Here is a 22725-nt window from a genome sequence, read left to right as displayed (position 1 = left end):
GCGGTTCATGCAGCAAGTCAATTTCAGCATGCTCCTACTACAGTTCACATGGCAGCCGTAATGCGAATTGTGCGATATATCAAGAACTCCATCTCCAAAGGGCTTTTCTTATCCTCTTCTTCATCTCTTGAATTAACTGCTTATACTGATGCTGATTGGGGGAAAATCCTAATGACCGAATCTCAACTACTGGTTTTTACATTTTTTTAAGAGATTCCCTCATTTCGTGGAGATGTAAGAAGCAACAAAAAGTTTATCTGTCATCCACTGAAGCTATCTGGTCATGACAATGACAACTATGAAAATTGTGTGGCTTAGAAGTCTCCTCTGTGACATGGGCTCTAATGAAAGACGCGGAAGCACCAACATGCGAATAGAGGAGAAGCAAGGAAGCCAACAACACAAGCACACAATGTGCAAAAGACAACACAAGCACAATACAAGTGCAAATAACCCACTAAGGGGTGAAAAGCCTACAAAGGCAAAAACAACTTTATTGAGAGGGAGAAAAGGAGAGGCCAAAAGCCATATAAGGAGGAGGGAGGAGCCCTCAATTTATAGAAGAGGGAGGACCCAAGGGACCACATAGAGGGGCTCCCTTCTAGCCGTTGGGAGCCTCAAACGGTCATATTTATGACCGTTTGGGGGCCCCAACGACTAGAAAGAGGGCCCCCCCTATGTGGTCAAAATATAATAAAAAAAATAAAGAAAAAGTAAAAAACCTAAAATAAAAAGTATATTGAAATTACCAAAATACCCCTATAAGGTATTTTGGTTAAACAACATATATACTTATAATATATATATATATATATTTAAGTATATATTTTAACACCCCCCTCAAACTTTACGGGGAGAAGACGGAAAGTTTGTCAAGAAGGAACATAAATCTTGGAGCTGGGAGAGCTTTGGTGAAGAAGTCTGCTAATTGATACTCTGAAGTAAGATATGACAATGAAATTGTCCCTTTGAGGTATTCATCTCGAACATAATGACAGTCCATTTCAATCTGCTTTGTACGCTCGTGAAAAGTATGGTTGCTAGCAATATAAATCACACTCTTGTTGTCGCAACACATCTTGGTGGGAGTAGAAATGAAGATGCCCATGTCACTGAGGAGACTTCTAATCTGTATGATTTCAATAGTTGTCATTGTCATCGCCCGATATTCGGCTTCAGTGGACGAGAGAGAAACTTTTTGCTACTTCTTACACCTCCAAGAGATAAGCGATTCCCTTAAGAAAACACAAAAACCAGTGACTGAGATTCGATCATTTGGATTTCCTCCCCAATCAGCATCAGTATAAGCACTTAATTCAAGAGATGAAGACGATGATAAGAAAAGCCCTTTGGAGATGATGTTCTTGATATAACGCACAATCCTCATCACAGCCGCCATATGTACAGTAGTAGGAGCATGCTGAAACTGACTTGCAGCATGAACCACATGAGTTATATCTGGACGGGTGATGGATAAGTAAGTAAGAGAGCCAATTAGTTGGCGGTAAGGCATAGGATCTTCAAGGAGCACACCATCTTCAAGTCTGAGTTTTGCATTTATAACTTCAAGGGTCTCAACTATTTTTTCATCAGAAATCCCCGACTTGGTACAAATATCAACTGCCAATTTCATTTGTGATAAGATATATACACAAGGAGAATATGCCACTTCAATACCTAAAAAATATCTCAAGTAACCCAAGTCAGACATATCAAAAGTTTTCTTCAATATAAATTTAACCTCATCTACTTATTTTGTGCATTCTTCGTGCTTGTGCTCTTGGTTTGACTCCTTCTAAAGAGACCTTTGGATTATTGGCGCTTCCGTTGTTTTCATTAAAGTAAAAAACATGCTTATTTAAATTATTCACCTCGAAATTTCATGCTTGTGTAAATTATTCATTATGTTGGAGTTCTTTGTTTAGATTTATCGATGGAGGGAGGAAGAGACAGAAATGACTCAGTGTGGAGATATTGCCAATCAGTTGAAAGGGAAAGAGATTGTTGCACCATTGTTTTTGTTGGTTGATAATTCATGGTGGCTGTCTAGTTTCAAATTCCTTGTTGCAGGCCTAGGCAACTCTATACAATAATATAGATATCTTGATATTTCTGCTAATGCTTGTGCTAAAATTGTTGCCGGCCTATATGAAATGCTTAGAAGAAGCACACAATGTCGTCAGTGACCATCAGAGGTCATGTCAGATTCTAAAGATGAAATGTTTGGTGAAAATGAATCAAGTGACCCATCATCGCTGCCACTATCTCATAAGTAGTTTCATTTTCCTGTGTTTGAACTTTAGAAAACTAGAATATTAAAATATCAGATGAAATGCTTTACACTTCTAATCTTTTATGTATCATGAACTAGAATCTTTTTAGCTGATTTTAGATTTACTTGGATATTAATACTTAAGGTTGTGTTTTAGTTATTTATAATTGTGTTTGTTGACTCTAGTCTGTTTGTATATTTGTTGCATTATTTTGCTTCATTCGTATTCATCATTATGTGATTTTTTTTTCAATTTTTTAGCTTCTATAAATTATGATTTTAATGATACATTACGATCTATGTAACATGGACTCTTCTAACAGGGCACCGCACCTGCGTCGCACCCAGGCGGGTGCGACACTTGGACACAACTTCCTTTGTGTTAGGTGAAGTTAACCACATTGAGGTCCATTTCTATCCAAAAGTAGATTCAGTTAACCCTAATCAAGTCCATTTTTATCTAATATTATATATATATAAATACATAAATGCACACACATACAAGTAGTGTCACTTAAAACTGTTCAAAATTATACATATATATACCCTCCTCGCACCCAAGTGTTTTTGAAGTGCCGCATCGCGTCATCCGCACCCGCATCCGCACCCACACCTATGTGACATAGATTACGATACAAATACTATTTTCTTGAAATTATGATGAGTTACGGTACCCATTTTTCAACATTGATTAAAATACAAATCTATTATCTTACAGTTAAATGATAAGAGAACAATGAACAACAAATATTACAAGACTGAAGTGGTGCAGCTAAAATTTCTTCTTCTTTTTTGTTTTCAGGATAAAATGTTATGTACAAAACTTTATATGCAAAGTAATAACCTTTTGAGAAAAGTTGGTCCATAAGCCCTGCTGACTGCTAATATACAACTTGTAAAGTGGCCTTTTTAGTGATCTTGTTCAAAAAATTATAGGCAATCATAACTGATAAGGATATGATTCCTGTACTTGCAATTCTTCCAGATTTACAATTTCTTGATGTTTGCTTATTCTCATTGAACTTTTCAATGAACAGAATTAACTTTGGTCTCTATTATTTACTTTTTCAGGCTAATGTAACTCGCACAAATCATATAATGTGGACTATGGGAACAGATTTTAAGTATCAATATGCACACACTTGGTATAGTCAGATGGATAAGCTCATTCATTATGTGAACAAGGTATTTATTTTTTCTCAGAATGTACTGTGTCCATGGAAGGTCTGCATATGTAGAATTTGGGATAAAAACATGCAACAAAAACTGATTCTCTAACGACCTTCACTGTTTAGCTGGAGATAAGCACTTTTGCTAACATCAAGTGGCTGGATCAGCTATTAATTAATTCACTCGGTTTTTGTCATGTGGAAACAGGCTCCTCCAGAGACACGTAGATTTATTTTTGTTGTTTCTTCTACCGTGTTTGGATGGTCAATGTCTTGTCAACTTCACCTCTTTTATATATAGCTTAACCCTGTTCTGTTTGGAAAGTGAAAATTTGACCGGATTGTTAGTCTAAAACAAGTCCTGACAATTATATGCTGCAAACTTGCAATTATTTGTTTTCCTCCAAAATCTCCTGCATATACTTTTTTGGCCTCAGCAGCTTACTGGGCAAAGTTGAATGCCCACTTTGATGATCTTTTATTTTGTTATTTCTTATCCTGGATACCTCTGCTTAAAATTTAATTACTTTGCTATTAGGATGGACGTGTCAATGCCCTATATTCAACCCCATCTATTTATACTGATGCAAAACATGCTGCAAATGAGTTATGGCCACTCAAGACTGATGACTTCTTCCCGTAAGTAAAGCCTTGGAAGAAATGTACATTTATAGCATATTTCTCTCTCTCCATTATATATATATATATATATATATATATATATATATATATATATATATATATATATATATATATATATATATATATATATATACACGTATGCCTTTTTCTCCCATTTCTTTTTATTTTTAAATCTGTTTGGTTGATGATGGCCTTTGTAAATTTCCAGATATGCGGACAAGGCCAATGCATATTGGACTGGGTACTTCACCAGCAGGCCAGCCTTCAAGCGCTATGTAAGAGCCCTAAGTGGCTACTACTTGGTAAGTGGTTTTTCCCCTACTATGTATGCTTCTGCATGCAAACACACACGAGGGTGATTACAGAAGTTTGGAAGTTTTCACTGAATAGGCAGCAAGACAACTTGAATTTTTTAAAGGAAGAAGCGATTCAGGGCCACACCTAGATACTTTGGCTGATGCCATGGCAGTCGCTCAGCATCATGATGGACTTACTGGTACTGAAAAGCAACATGTGGCTGATGATTATGCTAAACGCTTATCAATTGGTTACTCAGAGGTACATAGGTTGTAATATTTTGCTGCTTATATATATATATACATATACATATATATATATATTGTTTAGAAGATTTCTTTTTTCTCGGTTACATTGACTTTTTGCAGGCTGAGGAATTGGTCAATGTTGCTCTTGCTTGCTTGACAGAGGGAAAGTCAAATACTGGTTGCAGAAATGTTGTGACAAAGTTTGAACAGGTTAATGAAGTTCTTACTTTCTAGAATTTTCTGCCTATTCTTGCACACGCAGCAGCTGAAAGTTGCATCTATTATATTGGGTTCACATTTTCACACATACCATTAGGGAGAAACACCATTGCTCAAACAAGATTGCAGAGCAACACTACACTATGATTTTTGGAGATGAACATGAATGTTTTAAGGCGATGAAAAATAACCTTATATGTATATATCTCACCAAGATCCTTCCTATCCCCAGAGGACTTTGAATTACTGATTTAACATTTATATGTTTGATATGCAACCAAATAATATCTTCATGCCCTTGATTGACTTTGGAAGAAAATAGCATGGCATTAAATCTTGGGTCCTGTAAAGGTTATTGCAATTTTCTTCCAACTACAATGGCCATCACCATAAAAAATTTGAGTGCTTCTTACCCTGCATCTCAATACAGAGTCCAGGGAAGTTTGTTGTGTGTCGAATCAGTTTCTGCACATTCTAGCCTTTCAGACAAGTGACACAAAAACGATTCTCTTTTTTTGGAACAATCAAAGCAAATTACATAATCGTTAGCTAGATAAGATTAGGGTTGGGTCAAGTAGGCATTGATCAACGTAAGGACCCAAACCAACCTTTATCTGACTGGGCCCTGGTCAGGTTGGGTCCAAGGTGCATTGTTCTGCAATTGGAATTAATGACTATGACTATGACCAAAAGGAGCTTTCTCAAGATGCTTTTTGACAGAAGAGCTCCCTAGGTATGATCTCCCCTGCACCTGAAGTGTGTGGGCATGGCCAAGGAGATAAACATGTTGCAAGGCACATTGGAATTGGAAAGAACTACATCAGATATGGACCAAAAATTACTGTTCAATTTGAACCTTGACCAGCCAAATGCTTTGTGATGCTACTGTATTTTTAACTGACATCTAATTCAAACCTGAATTTTGGGCAGAAGTATGGCACTTTAGCTTGTCTTTTCATGCTTATGTCCAAATTGAGGCCCTCAAGATGCGATTCTTCTGTAATATTTCAGATTTTTTAGTGACACTTTATTTTTATTTTGATTTCTTACGTGGACACTTCACCTAAGTTGAGGTGTTGGTGTCGGACACTTCTTGACATCGACACTCATGGACACGGCACAGACACCCCGTTTTTAGAATTAGAAGTGTCCAAAAATTTGGACATGCATGTCGGGTGTCTGACACCTTAAATTGTGTTTGGGCATGCCATGTCCATGGAGTGTCCTGTTTCTTGCATAAAGGACAGGGGTGTCCAGCTTTATGGGCACTATTCTAGCGTGTGGAAGATACTTACCTGGGAAGTATCCATCATGCATTGACACTCCCATTAGTCTTGATGATTTGTTTTTGGCTTTTTGTACTTACAATCTTACATGTTCATAAAACTGTAAATTATCAATGATCAAAGTACAAATGGGAAAGGAATGTGCATTTTATATTTTATGATTTTGTTTTCATAATTCTTTAAATCTCTTATATATATATATTTTCCATGTCCAAGTATCTAGTTTTTTAAGACCCACCATGTCTGACACTTCTCATGTCGTTGTCCAAGTAACATAGGATTTCTTGATTCTCTGGAGGGTTCTTCTGACCAGACCAAAGAACTTGTAATTGTCAGCAAAGTCATTTCACATCTCTCTTTTGGTGTTGATATTATAGGAAATTGATGCTTAGCATTCAATTTCCAATAATGGTTCTGAAGTAGTGAAAAGCTTATGGTTAACATTGATTGGGACAAAATTCTAGAAAATACTGAACTAGAGATTAGGACATTGCTTATTATTCCTCTCACTAAAACCTTTCCCCTCTAAATTCTTGAAATTAGATTTGAAAAAATAGTTTAGACCACTTAAAATTTGGTAAGTTGGTTTAGGAATAATTTTCTTCCTCCACCCTTTAGGTTCCATCTTTCAATCTTGTTTTTCTCTTTTATTTCTCAACATTCTAATTAATTTTGTCAGTTTTCATTGATGCTTTTTGTGACTTTTTTAGTCTTTTTAAAAAGACATTAAAAGGGAAATAATTTTAAAGGGTCACTACATACATTTATCCATGCTGTTGGGCATAGTTCGAAAGAAAGGGTGTTTAGAAAATTTTGAAACTCCATCCATATGAAACAGGTAAGCTCTATACCTCTTTTAATGGCCCTATGCTCTTTAATTTCTAGTTATGTGATAGGTTAGTATTCATAAGTTCAGTTTAAAAGCCCCATACCTGTTGTCTTTATGAACTTCAACCATCATATGACAAATAGGCCAATTGATGATATATTATTTTGAACTACTTTTCTTTGCTCATTTGATGTGGACTGCATGGGGTGTATGTAAGGGTGTCAATGGATCGGGTTTACCTGGACCCGACCCGTACCAAACCCTATAGGGTCCGGCTATGGTGATAAATAAGAAGACCCAATTAAGACCCGGGTCCAAACCTGAAGGTTTGATTAGCACATGGACCCGGGTATAGTTTGTGAAATTTTATACTAGACCCAGACCCGACCTGAGTTCCGATTAAGACCCACAATTTTTCAATGTAAAAATGATAAAAAATATTGTTTTACTGGGTATGGCCCGGGTCTGGTTCATGTAGTTCTTATTGGGTCCGGGTATGGTTTCTCTTATGGTGGGTTCAATTAGACCCAGGCCCAGACCCGGTACCATACCCGACAATAGGGGCCATGTCTGGTTCCACCTGGGCCCGAACCAAACCTGATCAGTTGACACCCCTAGGTGTATGTAACACCTTTTGTTGAATTAATATACAGATTTCATTTTCTTCTATTTTATTATTGTGCAGTGCCCACTCCTAAACATAAGTTACTGTCCTCCATCAGAAGGCAATTTAAATCTCAGAAAAAGATTGGTGAGATCCCATTTGGATACTGTTGGAACCACCATGCTCAAGAAAACAAAAGTTCTTTTTTGGTAGATTTTATTTTTAAATCAGTAATATTTTATGCTTGTTTGATGTAGGTGGTAGTTGTTTACAATTCTCTCGGATGGAAGCGAGTGGATGTAATTCAGATCCCTGTTAAGTATTCTTAATCATATGTTCTGTTCTAAATTTGTATTTCCGCATTATAATAAAAATATTGATGTTGGTAAAGTTTGCTCCATTTTCTTATTTGCTTGTGGATCTGTGAACAGGTCAGATCCCAGTTAGATCAGATCAAACTAGCTTGACCTTTTGGATTTGGATCTTGATCTGATTAACATAGGATGAACTAGATCTGGATCTGAATCTAGGTATCTTAATCTAGATACAAATATGTAAAAGACAAAAAATGTATATCTCATAGTCATTATAGTTTTTACCCTAGATATCTGCATCTCAGAATATTGATTTATATCTAACTCGTTTGGTCAGGTTACAATAGGAAAATCCAAGTTTTGTCAGTTTGGATTAGGTCAGTCATGCAAATCTTACTGTTTCATTATCCAGCCACTGGTTTTACTAATGTATGCTTGGAACAAAATGTGATGAAAACATGGCCATCCAACGGATACTGCAGTTTGCACAAACCCTTCCACTTAGGGATGCACACGAGCCTAGCCTGGCCTTTTTGAATTCGGCTTGGTGCAAAACATTTCTGTCCAAGCTCAGCTCGATCTTGAGTGGTCCGGACGTCTTGGTTCCGAGCTCGAGCCCAGCCGAGCTTCAAGGCATTCCAAAAAAAAAATATTTTTTAAAAATATAGTTGAAGGTTACAATAGGAAAATCCAAGTTTTTTAAAAATATAGTAGGTGGGATGCAAATGTTACTGTTTCATTATCCAGCCACTGGTTTTACTAATGTATGCTTGGAACAAAATGTGATGAAAACATGGCCATCCAACGGATACTGCAATTTGCACAAACCCTTTCACTTAGGGATGCACATGAGCCGAGCCTGGCCTTTTCAAACTCGGCTTGGTGCAAAACATTTCTTTCCAAGCTCAGCTCGAGCTCGGAGCCGAGCTTGAATGACTTTGTCCGGACGGTTCGGTTCCGAGCTCGAGCCCAGCCGAGCTTCAAGGCACTCCAAAAAGAAAAATTATTTTTTAAAAATACAGTAGATGGTGGGGTTTCGAACTCTAACCCTCTGCCAAGATTCCCAGGTGACCCACCACTAAGCCAAAATACACATTTTAGTCATTAACACCGAAAAGAATATATACATACTAAAAGTATCCTATATTAACACAAGAAAAAGTAAGAAAACGGGATTTGAACTACGAGCCTTTTGATAAAAACCCAACATCCTCCATTAATAATAACATGATGAATAGAATTGCAAATATATTTTATATATACTTGTACGGAGCCATATACCGAGCTTTATCGAGCTCAGTAGGCTGATCAAGCTCGGCTCGTTTGCTCGTCCGAGCCTTAGAACCATGTTCAAGCTCGGCTCATTTAAAGCGCGGAGGAGCTTCGAGCCGGGTGCATCCCTACTTCCACTAATGCTTCTGCTCATTCATACACTAGCAACAGAGAGGAGTTCCTTGTATGCTGTTTGTTCAGCCGTTATGCTTCTAGTTTGTTTGTGTTTTTTGCGTGTCTCATCTTTTTTCTTTGTACGTAACTTTTTTTCTTTTTCTTTTCCATGTCTTTAGTAGTAGTGTCTGCGTCTTTTTTTTTTTGTGTGTATGCTATCGTACTGCATTTATCTTCCCAACTTAATGTGAATGCAAACTTTTCTCTCTAATCTTCTCTTGTCCATATTTATCATCTATTGGACATGTTTTTGTATTTAAATATCTCTTTGGTCAGATGACCTTATTGAACATTTCTGGTTTAAGGAATATTCTCTGATAAGCTTAGGGACTTTATGGTTGCTAGATGTTTGTTTTCTTTTGGGTGAGCCAAAGGGCTGATTCCAATGCTGCTATTTTTCAGGTTAGCAGTGAATCAGTTATTGTTCGAGATTCTGATGGGAGAGCAATCAAATCACAGATTTGGCCTCTATCAAATGCTTCTGTTGGCATAAGAAACTTTTATGTTAGGGCATACACAGGTGTATCCCCAAGCAATGCATCAAGGTTTTGGCTTGCATTTGCAGTATCTGTGCCACCTTTTGGTTTCAGCACTTATACCATAGAAAATGTGAAGGGCAAATCTTTTAAGCATGAAGGTGAAATCACACATTGCATGTCTTTGTTTTTCAAAAGTCTCTATTGGCCAATGCATAGCAAGGGAATGATTGTCCCGATTATTACTGATTTGATGTATGTTTTTCTCTATTTTACACATGTAGAGAATATATCAACCTTGTCGACCATTCTTGTTCAACGAGATACAGATACTATTGAAGTTGGGCAAGGGAATTTGAAGCTAATTTATTCTGCAGATGGCAAACTTTCCCGAGTGTTGAATAAAAAATGCTCTGTATGTTAACATTTTCTTTTCATTTCCAGTAGTTATTTTTTTTCCTGTTTTGGCCTACATAGGCTATATGTTTTCATCTTATGCCAAGCTAGGTGATATGTTTAGATGCTTGTTGCATTGCTTGATATTTTCTTCTCCTTGTACTCTTAATTGCTATTTCCCTTTTGAATTTGTTGCTGGGGCACATTGTCTATTTTATCAGTTCATAATAATTCTAGTTCAATTACTCGAGAATTACACTAACACTGTTAAGAGTTAAGACCATGTATCTTGTCTAGAAGTTTAAGTTTTATTTTTTCATAGAAAATTGAGTATTACTTGTTTCCATCTTCTGAATTTTCATGTGTTGGGGACTTGTCAAATTATGCATTCTGTGTTAGAAGATACTGTTTAGCTCAATTTTGGATCTGTATGAAACTTGAGCCTGCAACTATTATTCTGTAAGCAGAAAAGAGTCTAATGTAATTTTATTTGTTCCCTTCCCTACAAGGTGGATGCATTGGTGAAACAATCATACACTATATATGCGGGGGACGATGGCAGTGGCAAAGATCCACAGGTAATTTGACTTGTTAAAGTTTAAGATCTTTTATATGCTACTTCGAGTTGCTTGGGATCTGGTATCTTTTCTTTATATGGTTCATTCGTTCAACATACTGCTTCGTTGATACTTGGATTTCATGTTACTTGTGCATTTATTGTTTAAGGCTTCTGGTGCATATGTATTTCGACCAAATGGCACAATCCCAGCAAGATCTGGAGGACAGGTATTTTTTACATTTTTGTGAAAAGTGATGCAACATTGAATGGTTGTTTCATCTCTTGGCTTCCAAGAATTAAATATCATACTGTTCCAGATACCATTGACTATTGTTCATGGACCCATATTAGAGGAAGTGCATCAAGAATTCAGTCCATGGATATATCAGGTGCTTCCCATAGTCCATATAAATATTAATGTATTGTATCATTCTCCAAATGACTTGTGCAAGGCATCATATGATAATTTTATTTCTGTCTGCTCAATTAGTTGTCTACAAATACTGATTCTTGCATAGATGTGGTTCCAATTTTTTGTTCCAATGACAGTATAACTCTCTTGTTTCATGGTTATGCTCAATCTGATTTTGCATACAGATAACCAGGATATTCAAGGAAAAGGAGCATGCTGAAGTTGAGTTCACTGTAAGTATATTCTTTTAAAAATTATGAATATCGCTTTACGGTGAATGTAATTTTCTTTCTAAATATGAGTGTGTTCCTTCTGAGTTTAGGGTTTCACAGTTTTGCCCATTTTTTTACCTTGACTGCAGATTGGTCCTGTACCTGTGGATGATGGGATTGGCAAAGAAGTTGTTACACAGATTACCACTAATATGATGACTAATAAGACATTCTACACGGATTCCAGTGGGAGGGATTTCATCAAAAGGGTTTGCTTTCACTAATTTCCTTTCCTTGAGCTTGGACTGAACTTCTTAGTCTAGACTCTAGAGCAGTGGTGGAAGCTGTGTCTTCTATCAATTTGCATATTGTTTGTCTTTTTCATGTGCTCCAAGGTGTTTCATGTTTTAGTCATATTCATCTTTCAATGTTCTTGCTTTCTTCTTTAAGTACATTGGGATGAACTGAAAGAGCAAAGAGTAAATGTTTCCACAGTGTATATGAATTATTAGAATATGTATGAGGTATTTCAGACAGCAAAAGCAGACATGAAGTTTTGGTTATGCAATATGCAAATAAGGGACATCTCGAAGGAATATTAATTGCAAGCATGTCAGCAGTTTCTTTTAATGGGTTCTGAGCCCAATGGTTTAGATGTCAGATCTCTAAAATTTAACCTTCACATAAATCCTAACTTACTGCTTTGAGGTAGGAGAGAATACAAGTGGTCCAGATTGCATTATCAGCTTAATTAAAGGTGCAAATCTCTGATTGTGTGCTGATAAACCTTATTATTTCATTTCATTGTCTATGACTTGGCAATGTGGCGCCTGTGATCTTTTGTCTGTTGCCCTCAGTGATATGTGGGTGGTCTCTTTGGATAACCTGCTTGGTTGTGAGTGGTATGTGGATTGTTTCTTTGGATAACCCTCATGGTCGTGGAAATTCATTGAAGTGTGGATTTGGTTTATAGCCAACTTTTACTATTTCTGGGTATACCTGTCACTTATTTCACTAAAAATGTCAAATCATATTCTTTCTCCAGCCTGCGAAGTTTTCGAACTTGCGTTCGTTTCTTTACTTTTTTACAGCATATCTTCCTTTGAGTTTCTAATCCAGATTGGAATTCTAAAATGCATTGTTACACTTTCTTGTCAGGTTTAATTGGTAATTTTCTGCTAGAATATGGATCAATTCTTCCACATTTTGTAAATCCTTGCAATGTATATGCTATTTTAAGAATTTATTCATGGAAATACATATGTATAAACTATAAACATATGTATGTATGTATGTATGTATGTATGTATGTATGTATGTATGTATGTATGTATGTATGTATGTATGTATGTATGTATGTATGTATGTATGTATGTATGTATGTATGTATGTATGTATGTATGTATGTATGTATGTATGTATGAAACCTGAGATGTTCATGCTGGATTCCGTGTCATGTCCATTGTTTCTCATATTTAAGCTACATTGCTACTGACCTGGACATATAGATATCTCATTGTATTTTGTCAAGTCATTTACATCATTCATTGATGTACTATTGTTAGGCTTTTCAAGCTCTTGGAAATTTGGAATAAATAGCTACTAAAGAAGATGTTTGATTTTAGAAACTATGGTACTCCTGTATATGTGTGAATTTGTCCTATATGATTGATTACATGGGAGTCTCATCTTATGTGCAGATTCGAGACTATAGAGCAGACTGGGATCTGCAAGTGAATCAACCTATTGCAGGAAATTACTATCCAGTATGTATCATCATGATTATGTTTTATTTGTTATTTTAGTAGGATATTGAAGAAATTGTTTTTTGTTTTGGTTGCTTGTTATATAAAGTAACTAAGCTCATGGTTTAATTTCTTTTCTGTATTAGACAAGGGAACCTGTCTATGTTACAGCAAGCAAATGACATTAATTTGAATGATGATTTTTCACAGTACTGAATAATCAGAACTACTTCATATCCTATGTCACATGGGTGTGGGTGCGGGTGCGACATGGGTGCGGCGCAATTTTAAAATTTTTGGACACGGGGACTCGGCTATATATAATAATAATAATAATAATAATAATAATAATAATAATAATATATCCTGTGTGCATATATGTGGATATTGTCCTCTAAAGTTTGGCACCAGCATGAGTGTTTTTATAAACTTTGCAAATTGTACTTTTGCCCTTGCAGAAAGGGGGGTCCGGGAGCGGCCCCCGGAATTTTTTTTTCTGGGGCTTATGTTTGAGACTCATGCTATATATATATATTTTTAAAAAATATATAAAAAGATCATTTTTTTTTGTTTTTTACCCTAAAATGGATAATTTTTGGACTCAGTCAACGTTGACCGAGTCCAAAAAAGGATGGACTCGGCCTCGACTCGGCGTTGACCGAGTCTGGGCCGTGTCCGAAGCCGCACCCGTGTCGGGGCGTGTCGACTCGGGTGCGGCGCCTCCCTAGCCGAGTCCGTGTGACATAGTTCATATCTTATTTTAATTCCCTATCTAATTCTTCATAAATCTCTATCATCTAGTTCATCTATTTCTTTGCTCGTTAGTATTTGAATGGTCTGCTCAATTAAATCTTAAAAGAGAGGTTTCAAATTAGCAAGCATGCATATAATGTGTATGGAGGATGAGGAGACAAGTGTATATATTCTGGTATGTACCTGCTTTAAGGACCTTACCTGTCTGCACTGATAAGGTAAGATATTTGGATATAACAAAGAATATGGAAAGGTGGGCCACATAAGGCAGGGTAGTCGTGGGGCCCCACCTGGGGTTTTCCTCACTTCGGCAAGTGTTCCTCGCCATCAAGAATATGGAATTAGGTATTGGAACTTGAGATAAAAATGGAAGGCAAAAATGGGTGTTGGTGGGAAGATGGTGGCTTTGCACAGCATGGCAGGTGATTTGGTTGGAAAGAAATCAAAAGATCTCCAAATCAAGAACCTGTTCTTTGACTGTTCTGTAAAGAAGGATTTCGCCAAATTTTTTAGGGTGTTCTACAGGGAGATGGCAAATGAAGGATTTATGTTGGAGATTCAAAGCTAGATTTGAAAACATTGACGACCTATATATAATGTTTTTCTTTTTTCCTTTTCTCTCTTGTCTTGTTTCTTTGGTCAGCCACTGTGTTTTATCTGTCTTCCTGCAATAAAATTCCTCTTTCCTTTTCAAAAAGAGAAAAGTTCTCCAGTTTTTTTGTTTTGAGCCCATTCTTCCAATTCTTCACATGATCGTCTTTATACACATTCATAGGCTTGACTTCATATTCAATCTAAAATACCACAATTATGATAATTAAATGACAAGGATATAAAACTAGATAGAGTAATTATCTTCATTTCTTATATTGGTTTTATGTTTGTCGCATTAAATAAGAATATCATAAAAAATATAAGAATCAAATGTAGCTTGTGCTTTCCTCTTTTTGATTCAGGCTGAAATTTACGTGGGATTCTAACTTCCTTTTCTTTTGTGATAGAGGTTCTTACGGTAATTGTTTGTTTAATTGCCTCCAGGTCTAGAATGCTCGTTAGGTTCTGTCGCTTAGCTTGATGATATTCTAGTTATGAGGGAGCTTTTTTTCTTTTTGATGACGAGGAACCCTCACCTACGACTAGGTCATTTAATGGGCCCGCCCCGCTGCAAGGTAAACCCCGGGTGGGGACATGATCATCTACCTTACATGCCCCAGCCATGGTAAAGCTACAGACACACCCGCGCGCCAGTGAGCTTCAATTTAGTTTTGTCACCTTACCTTCACGCATACCCCGCTGGGTAGAAATGTTCAAATTTGACCAGTCTCCGTTTCTATAGCTAGCAGGAAAGTTCATTTGCTTATCTGGAAGTTGAATAAGGAAATGAAAACAAGGAAAAAGAAAAGAGAAACTTCATGTTCTTTTCCTAATCTCTTGTGGATTACAGTGAGGAGTTTCTGGACGTGAATTAACATCAGTTAAAATGATAAACTATGAGAAGATTAGTATCATTTCTTGACTTGTCAGAGTGAACAATTAAACAATCTTGAAAATATTTGTTGCATAATTGGATTATTACAATGAAAAGAACCAGCTTAGATATGTTTGTTGGACTTCTTTTTTTCTTTCCTTCCCTTGGGTTTATTACGGTAATAGTGGTGATGAAATGATATGTGAATATGGATAAACATAGGTACATGAATTTCAAAAGAGATGATTCTGTTGTTTTTTTGCTTTGTTTTAATGGGTGATCTTGGCTTGAATTGATGATAAGGATCTCTCGGCATGTGCACAATATGAAAAAAATGAGCAATAGGCTGAAAAAAAGAGTAATTTTTTATTATTAAACTTGTGTCTAATCCTTTTAGTAACATTAAAAAAATTGGCAGTTATAAGAATGCTTCAAAAAGAATTTATGTAGCAAACAGCTACTACAGAAAAAAAATGGATTTCTGTTGGATATGAACAGAGCAGGTCAAGAAGGATAATTTGTCCTGATCAAGGATGTATCGCTGATAGAAGATACAAAAGAAAAAGTTCTGAGTAGGATAACAGTAATTTAATGAGCAAGAAAGTATCAGGTAGATTGTAGATATTAGGAATCTGTTGATCTCAAGGCCAAAATTGTGCATGTTTCCTTCCAGTTCTTTGTCTCTTATTGGACAGTTATCTGATTAAGTTTTACATGAATTAGAAATTTTAATGCAAGAAATGCTTTTATGCAAAGAAACTACACAAGTACTATTGCATAGAATAGGACAAGAGCATCTATTGCTTAAAAAAATCATGGATAAAAAGCATATTTTTTGCATAAATAAAAAAGTATTCATCTGTTGATGAATCTGAAGAATGTCACCCAGATGCATATCTAGCAATCTTGTTGTTCGAGGTGCCCACTCATAAACTAAATTTTCATACACGTACCTTCCACTCTGCCTTCAAACTACAATATATTGTGCTGTGATTCTTAAATGTCGATTTAGCTATCAAAAGAGAAAATGTTTCTTTGATATAATTTTTTCCCAGAACCCTCAGATTTCTGGCCTTACCTTTTTCTTCCCTCCTGCTCCATAGATAAATCTTGGGATGTATGTGGTGGATAACAACTTAGAATTGTCAGTATTGGTAGACCGAGCGGTAGGAGGGGCCAGTGTAGTGGATGGACAAATGGAGTTGATGCTTCACAGGTTCCTTCTTCTTTGCTTTATGCTGTGAAGGAACTTTTTCATTGATATTTATTTTCAACATACAGCTCAGGCTTCTAAACTCACAGATCTGATGGTGATGTAGGAGGTTGCGTCATGATGATTCAAGAGGTGTTGCAGAGGCACTAAATGAGAAAGTTTGTGTCCTTAAAGAATGCAAAGGACTAACAGTATGTGTAATCTGTGCTCTGCTCTCTGGCTCATATGCTGCATTTATTGTAATCTATTCCAATAAACCGAATGGTCTTTGGACTGGAACTACTGCAAATAGTGTAGGATGTTATTTCAGTGGAGACTGAATTCTTGACTCTTCCATTCCACCATCCTTGATTGAATTTCTGTTTGCTTCTTTATATATATGTCATTTTGATAGCCATCTGCATTCATGATGAATGATTAACTCCTTTGCCACTTTAGTAATCATGGATTGCCACCCTGATTTTCATGATCATGTTCTTCAAGAATCTGTTTTCATTTTTCTTCTTAAAGATGGCTCAAAATCCAAACATAAAGATTTTTCAAGAGTACATGCCTTCAGGTTTGTCCATCCCTTGCATTCTCACTTCCTACAAGTTTAATGAGTTCTTTTAAATCTCATTCGTTGTACATTTCTCTGCACCTTTTTTCAATTGTCTTTTCGAAGATTTTCTTATGTTTTTTTCCCTTAATCCACATATCGGAATGGTTCCATTTTTATTGCCTGCTATTTTCTTGAAATGCTCCATTTGATGTTTGTGCAGATTCAAGGAAAATTTTATCTCAGAATAGATCCATTAGGTCATGGTGCCAAGCGGCGTCGTTCCATGGGCCAAGAGATATATTCACCACTTCTTTTAGCATTTGCAGAACAGGTGCAGTCAGTATTTTGGTTTTACTGAATTTTTAATATTGTATGGGAGGGACCACTAGCTTCAATGGGTTTTGGGGTCTACAGGATGATGGTAAATGGAGCACTCCTCTTGTACCCACCTTTTCGGCAACAGATGAATCTTACAGCCTGCCTGATAATGTGGCAGTGATCACACTTCAGGTATGTGCTTTTCATTATTGTTCGTTGAAGTATTATAAGAAAATGACCAAGAAATCACTGAAAATTTAACTGAAACAAGGAAATGCTAAATTCAATCTCAAATCAACTATCAACTCTGTACTCTACACAGGGCTCTCATCCATCCAAAATCCCAATCCAAGTAAACTACCTAATTTGATAAACTCCTAAAAAGATAAAACTTATCTTAATTAAGATATGGATCAAGCATAAGGATCCGATATCCAAAACAATGATAAAAAAATAAGAAAAAATAATCTAAATGATAAAAATATCCACAAAATTTAAAATAAATCCAAAGGGATCCTTAGCCTTCTGCTCCACTCCTGCATCAGTTTTGAATCATGATCGTTCTATGTCAGGTGATAAACCGTGGTCGCTCTTAACCAGGAAGCCTGAGCCCTTGTGGGCATGGAGTTGGCACCTTAGATTAATATGAATCACGCTTCTTATACTTTTCCGATGTTTAGATGCAGACTTTTGGAGCTTTCTGATGTCGTGTTTGTTTACAGGAGCTCAAAGATGGAAGCGTACTCCTTCGATTGGCGCATCTATATGAGGTCTCATTTCTCTTCTTTGTTTTCCTTCTTTTGGTTTGTGCTTTTCCTTCAAGTTGCTTGTTCTGGAAAATGGTTGCAAGAGATGCTAGAATTTGCCACATGTCACCAGTTTTTGGTTAGCATACAATACCAGTAACTCGAAAACTGATTGTGTTGCATCTTCCTTCTGTTTTGCTTTCCATCATAGAGTATTTTTGACCCATATCTGTCAGTAACCACCAATCATTTTATAGGTGCATTATGCTTCAAGTGTTCTAGGAGCTTCAGAACAGTTAAGATTAGTCTTTTTAATAAGGTTATTTCAGACGTACTGATACTCCAAGATCGGTTTGTCCCCATCTCTTTCCAGTTCTGATTTTGTAGTTTGCCATTTTAGTGATCATACTAACACTGTAATAGAAGAAGATCTGACCTGCATGATCCTTTCTCCAGTTAAAACACAAATATTGGTCTTGGCTATATCTTGGCAAGGCAATTTTTTCGTGATAATATAGGGTTTTTTGATAAATCTCAGAAAAAACTTGGTGCTTAAAAGATTTTAAATAATATAAAAACAATACAAATAAGTAAGAAAAATAACATGCTTAGATAATTAAAAAAAAGGGGAATGAAAACCTCCCAAATGGAAACCTTCCTAAACCTCCCCAATGGAAATTTTTTGGTGTTTTTCAAAATTCTGACCATACAGATGTGTTCAGCATGATTGATTTACTATAAATCTACAGTTGGATCATGAATTTTGGATAGAAAAAATGGTATTTGGAGCCTCAAAAATTTATGAAAATTGTACGCCGTTGATTTTAAAACTTATATAAACCTATCCATGCATCGAAATCAAATGCTCCAAGAACTGATTCCCATAAAAACAAGCATTATAGATCACATGTGCGTTCAGAATTTAAAAAAAAACACCAAAAATCCAATAAAACTTCCATTGGGGAGGTTTGAAAGGGTTTTCCATTGGAGAGGTTTTCATTTCCCAATAAAAAACTACATATATAATAAAAGAAATAAGTAAAATATATAAAAGAAAAAAGAAAAACATAGGTAAGATATAGAACAGAAGTAAAAAGTAAAAGGCGACTCATAATATCATGATATTATTTCTTTCATATCTAACAAACAATAATTTTCAGCATCTCTCCATTTCCACACGTTTGTTGGTTTCTGAAATTCTTGTTGTGCTTATATTCTGGCTTGCCAGATGGGAGAGGATAAGGACCTTTCGGTGATGGCATCAGTCCACTTGCAGAAGCTGTTCAACAGTAGAAAGGTAAAAACTCTGGCTCGAATGGAACTTGGAAGTTCAGTGATATGGTTATGTTTCATTATTTCATTCAAATCATAGTTAAAATTTTCGTTCTCGGGAAAAACATGGGGAGTGAAAATCTCGTGATATTTAAAAACAATCTTTGTTTTCACGGGAAAACATCGGTATATATATATATATGTGTGTGTGTGTGTGTGTGTGTGAAATTTAGTAAACATATAAATAATACAAAAGATTGCAAAAAATCATTTTTAATGCATTAATATCATGTTAAAATTGTGATATTTTCAAAATAGGGTGATTTTTTTTAATATCACACTTTTTGAATGCCATTGAAAATAACATGTTAAAATGCCGACATTTCAAAATTATTGGCCATTTAAGCAATAGATTGATAGGAGAGAGGTTCAGGTCCGAGGAACCTTGGACAGTTTTCTGTCCAAGGCACCTTGGATGCCATCCACCGTAAAAATGTACGATGCCTAGGGATGTCAACAGGTCGGATATCCGTGGATCGGATTCCCAAGGGTGCAATGTTCTCGTAGAAAACTCAAAGTGCTATCTTCAATGCAGTCGGATTCAGATTCGGTTTGAATAATCTCTTGCCCAAATCCTAATCCGAATGAGTCCGATTAAACCATATCCAATTCGTTGGATTTGGTAATGCCCACATCCGAAGGCTTTGGCATGTTTTATGTTTAGAACAAATTTCAGCCGTTCATTTTTAAACTCATGGGGCCCATCACCGTAAAGAAGGTGAATGGCATGACATCAAGAAATTGTGGTCAAGAAATAACCCTTTTAATCAACCAACTTGTACATATGACCTATAAACACCGTTTAAAAGACATGAGCTGCATCTAAAAAATCAAGAAATTGAGATCAACGATTGAAAAAATTCTTTCTTATTGAATCTATTTGAATCGGCTAAAAAATAATTTAAAAAATATTGGGTCAATCAGAACGTGACACATGTTAAAACCATTAAAATAATGTTAAAAAATTAATCAAAGTCTTTTTTATATTTATTAAAAATAGCTGATTTAGATTAGTATCATATCGATTTTCTGCCCATACAATACATACTGGCCAATACAGGTCGATACTGTCAACACTGGTCCAAGGTGATTCACTTTGGATTCATAGACGAGAAAGATGTTACGATGTTGAAAAAGAGAGTGCATCAGGTCAGAGGCAGCTCTGACGGTGGTATGCTTTGGATGCTGTTTGTCTGTGCGATGAACGGCAACCAGAATACCCATCAAGTTTGTTTTTGTTTCGACCTGCACTGTGGATGCGGCTCATCCAAAACTTAAATGGCTCTCAAAAAAACTTGTGAGATCCATCTAAGAAATAATCTATCCATCCATGGTGTTCTAGCTGCCGTTCATCAAACGGATGAACGTTAGAGCTGCCTCTGACCTGATGCGTTCTCATTGAAAAAGAGGTCAAGACCCATCTTGATTCTAGACTTTGGCTCTTTGTACGGGCCAGCTGCACCTTACATAGATGAAAAGATCAGGTGCAATATGATTGCACAATTATTTGTGCATTAAGCACCTGATTACCCTTCATCTTGAGGACAGGGCCTGTCGGTTGTGGGATCCAAGGATGGAGGGCAATCAGGTGCTAAATGCAGAAATTTTGTGCCATGTGATTGCACCTGGGCTCTTACGTAGGGTTTGTTGAATGCTTTCCTTATTTCAATTCGATGCATAGGTGTGTAAGGATGATGCTCTCTCTCTCTCTCTCTCACTAACCTTGCTATGGCGCCTGAAGAGTGGATTCTTGTGCATTTACAGATTAGCAAAATCACAGAAATGAGTTTGTCTGCAAATCAAGAAAGGGCAACCATGGAGAAGAAGAGACTGGTGTGGAAGGTACACGGTGCATCCAAGGAGGAAACTGTTGTTAGAGGTGGTCCTGTGGATCCCAAGGAGTTGGTGGTGGAGTTGGGGCCCATGGAGATCCGGACCTTCATGCTGGCCTTTGATAAGCCTGACCCACCGTAATACGTGCTCATGATGGCCTCAAAAGGGACAGAACCTTCTCACCCCCTACATGCCTTCACCCAGCGTGTATCTACTATCTGCAACTAATTTGGGTGGATAATAAATTATGACAATTTCTTTATTCGGGATTTCTCACTAAACCATTTTCAACAGGTTGCCATCAATACGATTCCACGTGGACCCTCTCTCTCTCTCTCTCTTTCTATATATATATATATATATATATATATATATATATATATATATATATATATATGAAGTTAGAAATATGTCATTTTCAATAATTTTTTGTAAATTCAACGTTGTGAATCTGCCTATTAGTTAGAGGGTGCGATAAAGTCAAAAAGTCTATTTTTTATAGGATGTTTCTCTCCAACCGCTTATGATCAAGACGATTTTGGTGGCATTGAAAAGCTAACGCATTCATTTGATTGTCTTTTTTATTTTTTTTAGGTGGCCAAAAAATAACATAGAATAACTGTATTTTTTCAGAATACTTTATTTTTTGGGTCAAAACATTCTCTTAAAGATAGACGGTTCGGCTGTTCCAATTTGTATAGCAAAAACCTTAGAGGGGTTTTCGATTCTGACTCAAAATAAAAAAGTTACATAATGTGTCTAAGCTCTCCAACAACTATAAAAACATAACTTTTCGACGTCAAATTATAGAGATACAACTATTGTTATGTAGAAAATAGTCACATATTTAAAAAGAAATTTACGAAGTGCGTATGTGTGAAGAGTAAAAAAGACTTGAAAATCAAATATTTGTGATTTTGAGCATAGGAAGAATAGTAAAAATTATGGAGCATTTTGAAAAAATACATTAAACAATTTTTTTTTAAGATTTTAAAATCAATAGCTCATAATCTTCATAAATATTCAAGCATTAAAAAATTACAATTTTTCATAAAAAATACATGATCCAATGATTAATTCTTAACAAATTCCCCATGTCAAGCACATCCACTTGTTGGATTTGCAAAAAAAGTATTGAAAATTCTCATATTTCTAGTTCTATTCTAGTGACTATATATAGTGCTCACATTATATGATGCACTCCCACTGACAGCCACCCATCTTGGTGTTTCTCAAGATGGGTGTGGTCTCCTAGAAATGTTGAGATGGGTGGTGGTAAGCTGCAACAATGCATAAAAAACCTGCTTAATATTTAATATATTTATAAAAATCAGCCTAACTTTTTTTATTTTACAAATACTGGCTTAATTAACAAAATAATTCTCAAATGGCCAT

General features: G+C 36.1%; 1 protein-coding gene across 2 annotated transcripts in view; it reads left to right on the top strand.

The window, feature by feature from the left end:
• The window catches only part of LOC149851520 (alpha-mannosidase At3g26720-like), a 43043-nt gene extending 21389 nt beyond the window's left edge, over window positions 1–21654 (top strand). The window contains exons 8-30 of one of the 2 annotated variants that reach the window (XR_016430995.1): window positions 3344–3457; window positions 3980–4080; window positions 4292–4385; window positions 4474–4641; window positions 4749–4838; window positions 7648–7713; window positions 7824–7880; window positions 9729–9963; window positions 10087–10217; window positions 10708–10776; window positions 10925–10984; window positions 11075–11146; window positions 11355–11402; window positions 11531–11650; window positions 13082–13147; window positions 16451–16563; window positions 16667–16751; window positions 17322–17432; window positions 17516–17611; window positions 18142–18189; window positions 18423–18516; window positions 19394–19462; window positions 21262–21327. Coding sequence is in view for 1 of the 2 variants with exons in the window: in XM_090001065.1 (XP_089857191.1) it covers window positions 3344–3457; window positions 3980–4080; window positions 4292–4385; window positions 4474–4641; window positions 4749–4838; window positions 7648–7713; window positions 7824–7880; window positions 9729–9963; window positions 10087–10217; window positions 10708–10776; window positions 10925–10984; window positions 11075–11146; window positions 11355–11402; window positions 11531–11650; window positions 13082–13147; window positions 16451–16563; window positions 16667–16751; window positions 17322–17432; window positions 17516–17611; window positions 18142–18189; window positions 19394–19462; window positions 21262–21471 (2223 nt within the window). In the remaining variant the exon portion in view is untranslated. Of the gene's footprint in view, window positions 1–3343; window positions 3458–3979; window positions 4081–4291; window positions 4386–4473; window positions 4642–4748; window positions 4839–7647; window positions 7714–7823; window positions 7881–9728; window positions 9964–10086; window positions 10218–10707; window positions 10777–10924; window positions 10985–11074; window positions 11147–11354; window positions 11403–11530; window positions 11651–13081; window positions 13148–16450; window positions 16564–16666; window positions 16752–17321; window positions 17433–17515; window positions 17612–18141; window positions 18190–18422; window positions 18517–19393; window positions 19463–21261 lie in introns of both variants that reach the window. The other variant, XM_090001065.1, reaches the window with a different exon arrangement.
• Window positions 21655–22725: the final 1071 nt, after the last annotated feature.

The sequence above is a fragment of the Nuphar pumila genome, chromosome 1, assembly GCF_984573655.1.
Source record: "Nuphar pumila chromosome 1, dmNupPumi1.hap1.1, whole genome shotgun sequence".
NCBI lineage: Eukaryota > Viridiplantae > Streptophyta > Magnoliopsida > Nymphaeales > Nymphaeaceae > Nuphar > Nuphar pumila.
This window is presented reverse-complemented; position numbering and strand designations above follow the sequence as displayed.